This window comes from Solanum verrucosum, unplaced genomic scaffold (genome assembly GCF_900185275.1).
Source record: "Solanum verrucosum unplaced genomic scaffold, falcon-dt-bn FXZP01000047.1, whole genome shotgun sequence".
In the NCBI taxonomy this organism is placed as follows: Eukaryota; Viridiplantae; Streptophyta; class Magnoliopsida; order Solanales; family Solanaceae; genus Solanum; species Solanum verrucosum.
Window position 1 is genome coordinate 892,843 of NW_026020155.1, and position 14,644 is coordinate 907,486.

General features: G+C 35.4%; 1 protein-coding gene across 1 annotated transcript; it reads right to left on the minus strand.

The window, feature by feature from the left end:
• Nucleotides 1-3,043: 3,043 nt before the first annotated feature.
• On the minus strand, nt 3,044-14,093 carry LOC125828321 (ATP-dependent Clp protease ATP-binding subunit CLPT1, chloroplastic-like). Its single transcript, XM_049507636.1, has 6 exons — nt 13,740-14,093; nt 13,559-13,588; nt 13,285-13,394; nt 12,956-13,135; nt 3,374-3,501; nt 3,044-3,302 (listed from the first exon to the last, which is right to left on the minus strand). Exons 1-6 carry the CDS (start codon nt 13,964-13,966, stop codon nt 3,270-3,272), a joined length of 708 nt encoding a protein of 235 aa, XP_049363593.1. The 5' UTR covers nt 13,967-14,093; the 3' UTR covers nt 3,044-3,269.
• Nucleotides 14,094-14,644: the final 551 nt, after the last annotated feature.

Below are 14,644 nucleotides of genomic sequence, written 5' to 3' on the forward strand. Positions count from 1 at the left end.
TGTTACTATGCTACATCATTAGCAAGTGTATGACACATACTTTCTATTTTTAGTTGATTGTCACATAGTGTTCAATAGATATATTTTTTTAACTAATGAAGGTGTACAATTGGAACAAGCCCAAGATAAAATGTCTAAGTGAATTATGCAGACAACTTTAAAGGGTCGTGTATGACTTAAGCCTAAATTTTTTTTGAAAAAGGGAAAATACACCATTACCTATCAAACTTCTACCCTTTTTTAAAGTAGACACTTAGCTAGCGTTTGACCATAGATTTCCAAATTTTTTTGGCAAATATTATTTGGGTGAAATTTCAATATGTGTTTGGCCATAGTATTTGGAAAACATATTTCGCTTTTTAGAAAAAATATGATTTATACCCATAAGTTTTAAAAACTATCCAAACTAACCATAATGTTGTATTACAAGTCAACTGAATATTCGTTGCAACAAATAACAAGTAGTGTCCATGACACTGGAGCAATATGATAGTTTGAAGTGAATGCAACAAGCATCATTCCATACATTGTGAAGTAGACAAAACACATGACTTTGTTACCCTGAGCCAATTGTTCATCATTTTCATCAACAACCATAACATCACTTTCATATTCACTGAATATTTCATCATTATTTTGATGTTCACGTAAAATATTATGTAATACAACGCAAGCAACTACTATATAGGGTGTTTTTGTAAAAAACAAAAGTTTGGTGTAAAATTTTAATTTTTAAAAGATCCCAAATAATGAGATTTGGCCCAAATACTAGAAAAAACTAGTATTTGGGAATTTGGAATATTTGCCAAATAATGACAAATTATATGGACAAACACTATTTGCCAATTTTTTCTCCAAATATTATTTGAGAAATTTATGGCCAAACGGATCCTTATTTGCGGGGTCCTGTTATTTCATCCAACCATTTCCAACAATTCTCATAACCTGTGCGTGTTATTCACTCCCAAATAAAATAATATTTTTTATTTTTCTTACATTTTTAATAGTGGGGTCAGGTAAAACCTTGACATACTCACATTTTAACCCTTAAAAATCTTTCCTAATTCTTCCGGCCTGCTTCACTTCAAAAGATTTTTTTTCCTGGATTTCTTTGTAAATATATATTTATGTGTAAGTTTTCTATGTTATTTTTTAGTGTTCTTGTTGTTTGTTTGGTGTTTGATTTCAATTTTTTTCTCCAAAAATACAGTTTAATCCTTTTTAGCTTTGTGTGTATTCTGAAAGTAGTAAATTTCACATTTTTTAAAATTCGTACTGGTAGTTTCTTTGATACTTTTGATCTTGAAAAACTATATGAACGGAAATGAGTTCAAATTTCTTTGATGACAGATAAAATTAGGTGTTATATTGGTTAAGTATTATATTGTTGTTAAGTAGATTTTTCTAATAAAAAGCCTTAAGATGGATTGCTAGAACTTAATGATAGAGTATATAATAAAGAAATTCGCTTCCGTGGTAAAGAACCAACTTTTGTTGTTGAGAAGAGCCCTCAACAACCATAATAGTGGTTTGGGGAAGAAGAAACGTGGTTTTTTTTTTCACTTTGGTTTGGCAATGCCATGTGTCAGTTTTGTATTGGTTTGGGACTGCAATTTTACTCTTTATTGCGGTTTTCTAGTATGAAATTACAATTGCTGAGAAAATGGGTTAAATGATTTCGTGGCGTAATAGGTTCCCGCAAACTTAAAGTGTCTATTTCAAAAAGGATCTAAGTTTGATAGGGTAATTATGTATTTTCTCTTTTAAAAAATAAAATGAAATGAAAAAGGAGATAATTAGCTACAAAATGGTACAATGGGGAATATGTGTAGTTATAATTTAGGGAAATTAACGTAATTATCAAATTAAGATAACATAATCTTTAAAAATCACCACAATTTGAATTAATTACAAAAAAATTCCATTTCCTTTCTCTCTGTTTTAACATCCGAATCACCACTCCACCTCTATCAAATACATTACAACTTTGTTTGTATATAATGCATCTGATACAAATATTATTGTTGATACTTAACCTCAATTATTTCAAACCTAAATCTATACACAACTCATGTATCGTTTGTTACGTATCCGGCAAAGGAATAATGTATTCGCAAATTCTGAAAAATCTAAAATTATTATATTTTGAGAAATTTCCCGAATAAGATTAACGCCCAAATTGTTGGAGTTTCTATACTTTATATACTATATAATTTAAGTGGCTTCAAAGTAAAGGACATGAGTGTGTGATAAATTTGTTCCTTTTCTAAAAAATTGGTAATGTTAATAGTGTGTAATTAATTTGCTCCTTATGAACAACTAAGTTATTTTTCCTTAGTAAAATATTTTTAAAATGACCTCAACCTGAAAAGATTTGTTGAAACGAATTTATATTGCCCATCAAGCCCAAGTTCTAATGTTTGCCTATAAGATAGAACTTGTAGTCAAGTGAATAGGTTTAATGTCTTGAAATATCCTGAATGTCTAGTAAATAACATACCAAAGCTCCAACTTTTGGCTAATTGAGTAAGTTCACGATCTTAAAATGCCCTGAACTTCTACCTTATGGGAAAACATCAAAATTTTCTTAAGCGGAGCTGGACAAAAAAATTAATCAAGACCAGCCCTTAGGAAGGCCATGTCTGTTAGACTTTTCTTAAGAGGATAAAATATCAAGACTGTTATTACATGATCAAATTGCCAATGCTGACTATCGAGGCATTGTGATCATTGTCTACAACTATTCATAAAGATATAGTGGGTGAGAATTACGAGTAAAATGTAAGCTTGTAACTTCTGTTCAGAATTTACTACTCCAAGCTGAAATAAGGTGTTCAAACTAAATATTAGACTTCATTTAGGAACTTGTATTACTAGATCAAATTTCACTTGATTTGATCTCATCAGTAAAACTGAAAATATCAAGCTATAGTTTTGTTCCCCAGGCACTCGAATCACCATCTTTAAACGGAGAGCATTCTGTACCTTAAATGAAAACAGTTCTCCAAACCAAAGAAAAAGGAGGATCAAAGAGACTACTGCATTTTTGGGGAATACTAAAACATTGAAATTGATGGCGTTAATTTCCCAGCCGTTTAGATAACAAAATGTCGTCTACCGAAAACGGGTTAAAATAAATGGTAATTGTGTATGGGGGAAAATTGCTTACAAGGCCATGAACATTTGTTACTAAGCTCTTCTGCAGGAGAAACTAGCTGAAGATTGTGATGGAAGGATGCATCAAATAATGCTTGTGCTTCCAATACTAGTTATTTATAGGTCAACTCAATGTCCTTGTCCATCTGCAAGCAAGAAAAGGATGTAAAGAATCCCATTGAGGAACTAAGAAAAATAGATCTAGCTTGGAACTTACAAATTTGGCCAGCTCTTTAGCCTTCTCGTCATCAAAACCAAGTGTAGACATTATTATATGCCCAGCTGATTCCTTTACTGACCAAATACCAAGAGCAATATGTGTGACGGTTATTTCCCCATCTTCACCTGTAAATTCATCACAAATACATGTAAACAAGAGTCTAATGACACTTGCCATATCCCCAGATAAATGAACCTGGGTTGACATTTTTAGCTCAATGTTAGGCATCCAGTTTTAGCTTTTTGTGTGTGTTTCATCATGCATTTCCAATGGTATGTAGTCATTCTGAAATTATGGTGTTTCACCCTCTACACTAAAACAAAATTTATCAATTCCATAATAACGTGTCACGGTGGTGGATAAAGATAACAGTTCAGTGTATGTGTTAGATGATGTAAGAAACAGGTGAACAAATTTGTATAACGGGCTTTAGGTCATATGAAGAGTGGCTTGGATACTTGATGCAACATTGATTCTTTTTTTAAAATGACACAGTTAAGAGTTAGCAAATCTGTCTTTGTATAACCGAGAAATTCTCAAGAACCAGTGGTGCGCGTTACCTTCAGAAAATTTAAAGATGACAAGGCCGTTAGATGATGTGGTTCTATTACTTCAAGATGGGGAAAACAAAAATGAATTCTCTAGATATCCTAATTTATGCATTTTTTTCATTTTGGTGATATAAAAATAGAGTTAATACCTCAAACCCCCTCTAAACTATCCACATTTTATTAGTTAAATTTAAAATATGAGGAGTTGTTATGGTTAGAATATGAATAGGTATATACAATCCTACTTAAAATAGAAATAGAAATAAGAATAAGAATAATATATAGTTTTCTACTTGGTCAAGGATTGTTTTTTAGTGTCTATAAATGGGTATAATGTAGATACACAATTCAGAAATATTTTTCTCCAATATTCCTCACATGGTATCAGAGTCTCTACGACCTTGGTAGAGAATCAAAGAGCTTTCGCTGCCGGCGGGTGACTATTACCCATATATACCATCCGTCTGGACAACGATTATGTTAGCAAAAGTTGGGTCACCGTATATCTTTCAGGTGACTATTTTCTCATATTTAATTTGTGTAGCATTGTGCCATCATTCCGGTGATTACTTTCTTATATCTAATTTTGTAGCACCATACCATCTTTCTAGTGACTACTTTTTCATATTTAATTTGTATAGCACCATGCCATCTTTCCAGTAGCTATTTTTTCATATTTAATTTGTGTAGCACCATGCCATCATTCCGGTGACTACTTTCTCATATCCGATTTGTGTAGCACCATGCAATCTTTCCAACGACTACTTTTTTATGTCTAATTTGCGTAGCATCATTTATTAGGTGACTACTTATTTGTGTAGGGTCGTGCCATCATTCCGATCCTACCCATATAATTTCTCTTTTTCAGTAGGGTCATGTCGTAAATCCAACTCTAACCATATGATTTCTCTTTTTCTGTAGGGTAGTGTCGCCAATCCGACTCTACACAGATAATTTTTATTTTTCAATAGGGTCGTGCCATCATTCCGACCCTACCCATATAATTCTTTCACAATAGAGTTGTGTCATCATTTCAACCCTACCTATATACTTTTATTTCTCAGATTGTAACCACTTTCAGTCATCAAATCTAATACTCTGACGCATGAACATGTTTCGGTCCGTTTTTCAGTGACTTTCTTGTTTAATACCGACTAATCTATTGATTCCAAGACGATCCATATATTCATACCAGAGTATTTGTATTATATATTTCAGTTTAGTTCAGTATTTGCCATTATTGCATTTTATTTGTGAAGCTTAAATGATTTTACCTCATGTCAGTTGAGTTATATTTCAGTCTTTTAGTCCAGTTATTTTCACTCAGCCTTATTACATACTCGTACATTCAATGTACTGATGTCATTCGACCTGCATCATCTTACGATGCATATACACGTGCAGGCACATCGTTGATATTACCCAGGTCTTACCAGTTTTTGGTTAGGCCTCCTTGCTTTCGGAGGACTCCAGTTATTTATTTGCTTTAGAAGTTTTATTTAAGGTTGCCATAGGTTTGTCTCGACGCCTATCTCAGACACTAGAGGTTTCATAGAAAGACAATGTTAGAGAGTCTCTCGATATTTATTTTTAGATATTTTGCTAAATTATTACTCCCTCCGTCCCATTTTATGTGAGTTAATTTGACTCGGCACGGAGATTAAGAAAGAAAGGAGGACTTTTAAAACTTGTGGTCCAAAATGAATAATAGAAATTTGTGTGGCTGTAAATCATTTCATTAAGGGTAATATAGACCTTTTATAGTTAAATTGTTACTTAATATAGAAATGTGTCATTCTTTTTGGGGTTGACTAAAAAGGAAAGTAAGTCACATAAATTGAGACAGAGGGAGTACTATTTACAGTATTCCCATAAGACAATATTTGACTTAAATGTTTCCCTTTAGTTATTTAAAATTAAAAATGCTTGAGTAAGTCTTCCGCTAAGTAGTTAGCCAGGCCAAGGGTTCACTTGGGGATCAGTAATGGTTTTCGAGTGTTGGCCACGTCCAGGGTATAGGCTCGGGACGTGACAACTATCCATGCCATTTGGCACTGCAGGGTTTTTTTTTGGCTAGGAAATGTTATAGTTCTGAGGTAACACCACCACCTCATATTTTGAAGTATTAAACTAACAAAACATGGATAATTTAGAATTAGTTTTTTTTTAGGTATTAACTCTTGAAAGTGTTATAATTCTGAGGTAACAACACCACCTCATATTTTTAAGTATTAAACTAACAAAACACAAATAATTTAATTTTTTCTTTTGAAATATTAACTCAAAAAATAATTCACTGCCTTCCATTGATAAATATTATTTTAAATCACTTCAAATTTTCAAGATGCAAAAACTAACACTTCAAACTTCAGTTCAATCAAATGGTATCACATGAAATAAAAATAAGTGAAGAGTATAATCTTCAAACTACTGTTTGAGATGGTCTTACTCCATTAGTACAGTCTGTCTTCCAAAATCAGGCCGAGAATAACATTAGCAAATGGAGCAGCTTAAAGAGAGTATACTACTACTAAAGGAGGAGTCACAAACGGGAAAAATGTATAGCCATTTGCCTCAAGCTCAGCACAACAAATTTATATAAAATGGAAATAAGGACAAGGATATGCTTGCACATATTGTGTCCATGAATAACAAATGCTATTTGTAAGTAAATGAATACATAAAATAAATCAACTTCAACAAAGCTTTCCCCTTTTTGCGGATGAAGAACTTTATTAGAGTTTATGGCATAAAGTTAAAGAAAAAGGTACACCTTAAGGGGTCGTTTGGTAGAGTGTATTAACAAAAATAATGCTTGCATTAGCTTTGTGTATTAGTAATACCTTGTTTAGTTATACACTCTATTGTGTATTGGGGAGTGTATTACTAATACCATGGATTTCTAGGTATTAGTAATGCAAAGGGATTTAATGCATGCATTAATATTTAAAAGACACAAATACCCCTCAAAGCACTTTTACATCTTTTTCACCATAATTGTGGAGGATATTTTTGTACAATAGATGTTTTTTTTTTTTATGACAAGGGAAACCCGCAGCCGCTACCCCTTAGATGCGCAGGGTAAAACCCCCGCCCCTATGCAATAGCTCGCAAACCACATAGGAGAGGTAACCCGCACTAGGCAAGCCCGGTGCGACGAGCTCGACCCAGAAGGCAAACCCCTTGCTTTCGCTTGCAAGGGGTTTCGAACTTGAGACCTCCAACATAGAAGTCCCAAGCCCAAACCACTGGGCCACCCCGAAGGGTACAATACATGCTATTTTTAATACATCAAACCAAACAATGCATAAGAAATAATCTATGTACAACTAATGCAAGTATTGCTACTACACTCTATTATTAGCATTATTTTTTATACACTCTACCAAACGACCCTAAAAGTTCTTAAAGTGAACGGGTTAGACCTAAACTCATATGAAGCGAAGCTATTTTAATTAGACATTCTCTTGGAACCAAGCAGACCTAGCAACGAACAAAACACAACAACAATAACTATGCCTTAGTCCCAAACAAGTTGGTGTCAGCTATATAAATTTCCGCTTCTTAATTTAAGTTCATTTATCATCATACTAGCCCTCTCTGTGCTTTGGCGAGGAAGACAGGCTTCTTCTTGGACAGATCGGATTTGACACTGAGGTCATCCATTGACCAATTCATGCTTCTTTCAGATATGTAATCGTTTTACAAATCGGGAGCGAACAGGATCAGCTTGGGGCAGAAGCGAAGTTGAGCAGTTAGGAATTATTTACAAGGCACATAACTTGAACAGTTGAGCAGTTAGGAATTATTTACAAGGCACGTAACTTGAACAGTTAGCTAGGGTAGAAGAGATCTCAAGGAGCAGAAGTCCAGGTGTTAGTGGTTAAAGGAGGGAGCTAGAAATACCAAGTACTTTCAAAGATCTGTCAACTCTCACAGAAGGTACAATTGTATTGATAGAATGCAGGTGGAGGACGGCATAATTGAGGATAAAGAAGGTGATACTATATTTCTATCAAGACCTGTATACTGAGAATGAAAACTGGAGACCCAATGCTACATTTGAAGGTCTGGGAAGTTAAGACAGTGATGATAGGGCTGTTTTGGAGGGCCCCTTTGCTAAAGAAGAAGTCTTGAATGCCATCAACACTTGTTCCCCTTACAGGAGTCCTGGTCCAGATGGTTTTACTATGGCATTTTACCAAAAGTGTCGGGGAACCATTAAGCAGGATGTCATGAGCACCTTCCTTCACTTCCACAATAACTGCCAAGTGGTGAAGTCTTTTAACCTTCTTTCATAGCTCTCCTCCCTAAAAGAAAGGGGGCAATTGAACTGAAGGACTTCAGACCTATCAGCCTCACTGGTAGTGTTTACAAAATTGTGGCTAGGGTGCTAGCTGAGACACTTGAAGGTGATTGGAAAGTTAGTTTCAGGCTACCAGGATGCCTTCATAAAAGGTAAGACAGATTTGTGATGTTGCTCCTATAGCCAATGAAGCTTTAGACTGGAAACTTAAAAGTGGTGAACCTAGTCTGGTTTATAAGCTGGACATTACAAAGTCTTTTGACAAGATTAATTGGCAACACCATATCTCTATTATGAGGTAGATGGGCCTTGGAGACTGATGAATTAAATGGATTAGGTATTCTTTTTCTACTATCAAATATTTTGTTCTTGTAAGCAGGAGCCCTGTGGGCTTCTTCTCCCCCAAGAGAGGAATAAAGCGGGGGATCCCCTGTCCCCCTTCTTTTGATCCTTGCAGTGAAAGACCTCAATAGAATGTTGGAAAAGGCTTAAACAACTTCACTGCATGGAAGGTCTTGGTGTTGGCAGTAGGACTGGCCCCTCTACCACTGTTTCTCACTTGCTATTTGCAGATGACACACTATCTTTTGTGGTGCTGAGAGGTTACAAGTCCAATAACTCAAAATGATCTTGATGATTTTTGAGGCACTTTCAAGGCTTCACATTAATATGTCCAAAAGTGTCATTTACCCTGTCAATTTGGTTACTGGTTTGGATGAAATGGCTGAGATTATGAGTGCAATACAGTCTCTTTTCCAACCACGTACCTTGGACTTCCTCTGGGATCCAGATACAAAACTGTTGACATATGAAATGAGGTTCTTGAGAAATTTGAGAAAAGCTTGGCTTCCTGGCAGCAACAATACCTTTCTCTAGGAGGCAGACTAACACTTACTACCAGTTAAGTCAATGGTATTCCTACTTACAGTCCTTTTTCCCTGTACCAGCTGAAGTCCTCAAGCAGCTTGACAGAATTAGGTGTTCCTTTTTGTGGGAAGACAACAAGAAGGTTCATAAATTCCACCTTGTGAAATGAGACATGGTTATTCATACCAAATCACTAGGACTCTAGGAGATATAATCAAGAAGGTATGAGTCTCTGGAAGGAAGTTATTCGGGCTAAATATGGCAGAGATAGCCAGCAGTGCTCTAGCTCTAGCAGGCTCCCTCATGGATGTGGTCTGTGGAAAAAAATAAGGAAATTGTGGACTGATTTCTCCCTAAATACTTCTCAACGTGTGGGTAATGGCAATGATATTCTTTTTTGGAAAGATCTCTGGTTAGGCTAGATTACTGTAAAGGAGGCCCACCCTGTGTTATTCTCAATTGCATCCAATCCTGAGTCCACTGTATTGCAGAACTAAGAGGGGAACATCTGGTAAGTTACCCTTGTCTCAAAAAAAAAAGAGGGGAACATCTGGTTCCCAGAACTGAGAAGAAATTTGAATGACATGGAGTTTGAAGAATTGACATCTCTCCTATGCAACCTCCAGCCAATTACTATAAATCCTCAGAGGAATGACATGATCAAATGAGGTAGCAGCAGCAGTGGCCTATACTCAGTTAAGATCAAGATGCCCCCCCAAGTCCGCATGTTTTTTTTTTTTTGAACTTGGTAAGGTTGTATTATATCACAAAACAGTACATGGGTTGTACTGAAACCTTATATACAAAAGCCCCAAATTCTTACTGTTCTATGGCTAAATTGACCAAAGTCCGCATGTTTTGTTGGTTGGCCCTCAATAATGCATGCCTAACTCAAGCCAACCTAAACAGAAGAAAATTCCACTTAGCTAACAGATGCTATATGTGCCTTAGCAGCCTGGAATCTGTTATCCATCTGTTCATTCACTGTCCTATTGTTGCTGATATCTAGTCAATATTCTCTCTTTTTGGTCCACAGTGGGTTTTGTCAAGCAGTCTCAGAGAGGTTTTTGTTAGCTGGAGCAACTGAATAGTTAAAAAATCCATCAAAAGAATCTGGTCTATGGTTCCTGCTACTATTTTGTGGTGCTTATAGACGGAAAGGAACCAAAGATGCCTTGATGGTATCTCACTGTCTGCTCCAAACTTAAACCCAGATGCTTAGTTCTTCTTTTTAGTTGGGGTTTTCATAAACCTGTTTTTAACCCTGATCTGTATTTGGAATTTGTCTGCTCCCTTGTTTCTTGATATGATATTGGTTTGCCTTTTCCCGGAGCTGACTCTTCCTACTTTTGTAATTCTTGCATCTTTTGGATGCTTTTTTATTAATACAACCACTTATTTCATCAAAAGATAATATAAAGGTGAAACCTATCCTCAACCAGTAGTTACCACCTATATGGATCTTTTTCTTAGTCTATCTCTAGCCAAGTCAGCATTGATACGCAATACCAGCTACTAGAGATTAAAGCTTAATTGTCATTTTTACACTTACATCAGATCCAGTGTTTGTCATTAGAGATTGTATATCGGTGTAGGAATAAGTATAAATTTAGAGAATATCTAGTTTTAGATCCTAACTTTCCTATACGACAAATTATTCAGTATTAGAATGAAATAGATCTGAATACAAATGGATACCCAACATATAGACACCCCAAACTGCGCGCACACACACACACCAAAAACAGAAATAAGAAATTACATAAAGTTCTTTCTTTCCCTTGATTTGGTAGTGAAATAATTAAACAGAAAAAGTGTGCATCACTGAAGCCATCAGTTCTACTTTGTGGTATCACCACAGTTTACTGCTGCTTAAGCTCTTGCATGATCAATCAACAAGACTTGCCGGAATCTAATGAGGAGCAACCTAAGCAGTAAGCACACAACCACTACAAATCTATTACAAGGACTTTGTTTGAGATAACCAACTTTGCATCCTCATAGCATGTTAAGAAATTGTACTCAACTCAATATTTTCATGTTGTATCCCACTTGGATCCATGCCTACTTTAATCGCACTTGCATGCCTCAATTAGGTCCAGAAAAGGATCCTATTGCACCAATATCCAACCAACAAATAGGTGTCACCTACAAAATCTAAACCTAAAAGATGATAACTACAATACCCTGTGAAGTCTGAATATATTTAAAGATGCTAATTTTTCCATCACAGTGACTAGCGGAGCAGGCTCTAGATGTCACACAACTCAGATTCTAAAGTATTTGCCTATTTGGTGGTACTAAGATGCGGATTTACAGATTTTATATCCACCTTTCCAGAAAGCAATTGTCATTTGTACATTTAATGCCACTAATGTTACTATATCCGAAGGCGGGTTATCCTATACAAGTTAGACTCAAGCCTCATTGCTCGCTCGATGTGGATTGCAAGAAGAAGTAAGAGTCTTCCAAACAGCAAGCAGTCAACTTTGGTATAGGTGTATAGCGGTATAGCCATATCGTGGATAGTACTTGTGGGTTATCCAATAAATGTCACACTCAAGCCTCATTGCTTGATCAATGAGGATTGCAGGCAAAAGTTAGAGTCTTCCTTGCAGCAATCAATCAGCTTTATTCTAGCCATATAATGTAATTCTTCACTGACGGACAACTTGGTAGTAAGTTATGATAGGATTTCAATTTTTCTACAGAAAAAAACAAGGACCTAAATATATCTTTTGCAAGCTTATAGGTGTCAGATTTCTTTATTTGATGAGTTAGAAACTTGAAGCTTTGAAGCTTCCACCTAATTCTGTTGATTGAGTTTGAGCTGTCTCAGATAGGACAATACGAGATACTAAAAGCGCCCTGACATACATTTTAGTACACTTGTATGTTTAGGACATTCCACTTGGGGTAATACATAAGAAAACCTTGAACCAAGACTGAATTTCCAGTTACATACTCAAACTTCACAAGGAACCTATCACCCCCACCCACTAACATTTTAAAAGTGGAACTTTGACCACCTTTAAGCGCGCCTTTGACAACACTGCTCTTACCTCACAAAAGTAGGGGTAAGGCCTGTGTACATCCTACCTTCTCCCTTGTGGGATTACCGAGGGTTTTTTGTTGTTGTCTCATTTTATGTGATGCACTTTGATTAGGCACAAAGACTAAGAAAGAATTTTTTTTTTGGAACTTGTGATCTAAAAAAGATATAGATACTTGTGCGGCTATAAATCAACTCACTAAGTTCAAAATGAAAAGCTAAAAGTTAAATTATTTTCAAATATGGAAAGGTATCATTCATTTGGGACAAACTAAATAAAGAAAATGCATCACATAATTTAGGACAAGGGAGTACATGGAAAACACGTGGCAGCATTACACTGCCAATTTAAATCTGATTTTGGCCTCTTAAGGTGGTCAAGATTCCAGTTTGAAGATATACATGGGGGTAATAGGTCCTTTGTAAGTTCACTTTGAAGATGTTTAGGGGGTAGTAGGTCATTAAAAAAGTTTGACTGTGTAGCTGAGAATTCGGTTATAGTTGAGAGGGGATTTTATGTATTATTCCTTTTTTATGAGGATTTTATTTACCATCAATATTATATCCTATAAGATAATGTATTATCCCTATTCTAATTCTTGTTGATTAAACCTTATGCATGCACATCTCTGTACAGTGGAAAATGGTATACTATCTAGAGCTGATGTCCCTGTTAAAACCACTCAAGTAAGTCTATTATATCTTAAGCTTTATATGTTCATAGCGCACTCATATCAGGGGTTGTTCTCGACAAATCCATAAATGATAGATACATCTTCTAATAGAAAAAGCAAGGGCATTACCTGATTTCAATTTCTCATTGACTGCCCAGTCAAGAGCCTTTTGAGCTGGTTTAGTAAGGGGAGGATGCTCTGGACTGAAATAATACATGTCGGATCTTCCAAGCAACTTCAGTGTTTCTTCACTCACCTTGAAAAAGGTTACACCGTTTGCTCTCAAAAACTTGGCAGCCAAACTGGTCCCTAGCAAAGCAAATCTCTCGTCATTCAAACTCAAAAAACTATCTTCCTAACCTAATAGATGAATTACTATCCATACACACACACGCGTATGCCATAATAGGAATCAAAACGTAGTTTCTACAGAAGCATCCACTGAGTTTGATGCTAACCTTCAACCAAGATGCCCATTAAAAGAGCTTCAGTGCCAGTATTTGGGTACTTGAGCTTCCTTGCTTCTAATTCAGCCATTACAAATGCCTGTATTGCTCTTGACGACCATCTACAACATTATTCAACAAGCTTTTTTTTCACATTACAAATCAAATGGATAAATATGATTCATAAACCAACTCCAAGTGATCTGTGATTTAGGCATAGTTGATTACATTTATTTTAAAACACAAAATTAAACAGCCACCAATTAAACTAACTAAGCAAACATACTTGGGCTGTTTCTCAGAACTCTCTGGTCTCCTGCAAAGCAAAAACCAACAGTCGGAAACAGCAATTTGTTATTCATTTTGTAAAATGTACTTTAAATGCAACACTAGGACAAACAAATTGAATCGGAGTGAATAATTTACAAGCAAATGAAATCCAAACAAAGAGCGACATGAAAGCTTACGTGATAGGGAGGCTGAAGGCAACCGTTGCTACTGTAGAACGATGACGTTTGAGAGTAAAATTGTTCAAATTCTGCGGCCGAATCAAGAGCTTTCCTCCAGTAAAAGTAGTAGCTAGAGCTTTACAATACTTATGGGTTAAAAAAGTATTAGTATTCTCACTTTGTTTGTTGCTAGAATTGGAAGTTAAAGACTGGATTGAAAGTAATGAAAAACTGTGAGTCGCCATTGGAGTAGAAGAAAACCCTAAAATGTAGAGAAATTATTTGATTCTTGTCCCCTTCCGCACAGATTTTTCTACTTTGTAACTGTTATAAATGTGCTGATTAACAATGGACGAAGCGTACAAGCTTCGACTGAGGTGGATATGGCTGTGAAAGATAACTCTTGAAGAAGACATGGAGCAATGGTAGTTGGGCCGAGCTCACACTGATTTGCCGCCATAAATGGGCCTAAGTAGCCCGTATGTGATATTCCTTGACAAAATGGCACAGCATGACACCTATAGACTAAATTAGCAATAAATAGCCCAATTTTAATTCTTTAGCAAGAAAAAAACTTTGTTTTATTTATTTGGCATTGAATTGTTATTTTTCTTTTCTTTTTTTAAAAATGTATTTTTGTCCTCCTTGTTTTTCTCAAACACACATTTGATTGCTGCTTTTTTTTTTAAAAATAAAAATAAATTATTGTTTTATTATCCCTATTTTATCTTCTTTTTTTAAAATTATTTTGTCAACAGTTTTAAAATAGAGTTCTTCTCTTTTTTGTCACCTTTTTCTCTTTCCAGAATTCTTTTCATACGTATATTTGATTCTCTTCTTAATTTTCAATTTTTCTCCTTAATTCAATCTGTTTATGAAAATCAAATATAACAATATGTTTTTTCATGGATACTTCTAAAATC

What these genes read in the sequence shown, in the direction of transcription:
- LOC125828321 (XM_049507636.1), bottom strand. Translation starts at nt 13,966, where the DNA reads ATGGCGACTCACAGTTTTTCATTACTTTCAATCCAGTCTTTAACTTCC. An exon ending in GCCTTCAGCCTCCCTATCAC is followed by an intron (nt 13,589 to 13,739) that starts GTAAGCTTTCAT and finishes TTTGCTTTGCAG; the next exon opens with GAGACCAGAGAGTTCTGAGA. An exon ending in CTAAAGAGCTGGCCAAATTT is followed by an intron (nt 3,303 to 3,373) that starts GTAAGTTCCAAG and finishes TCTTGCTTGCAG; the next exon opens with ATGGACAAGGACATTGAGTT.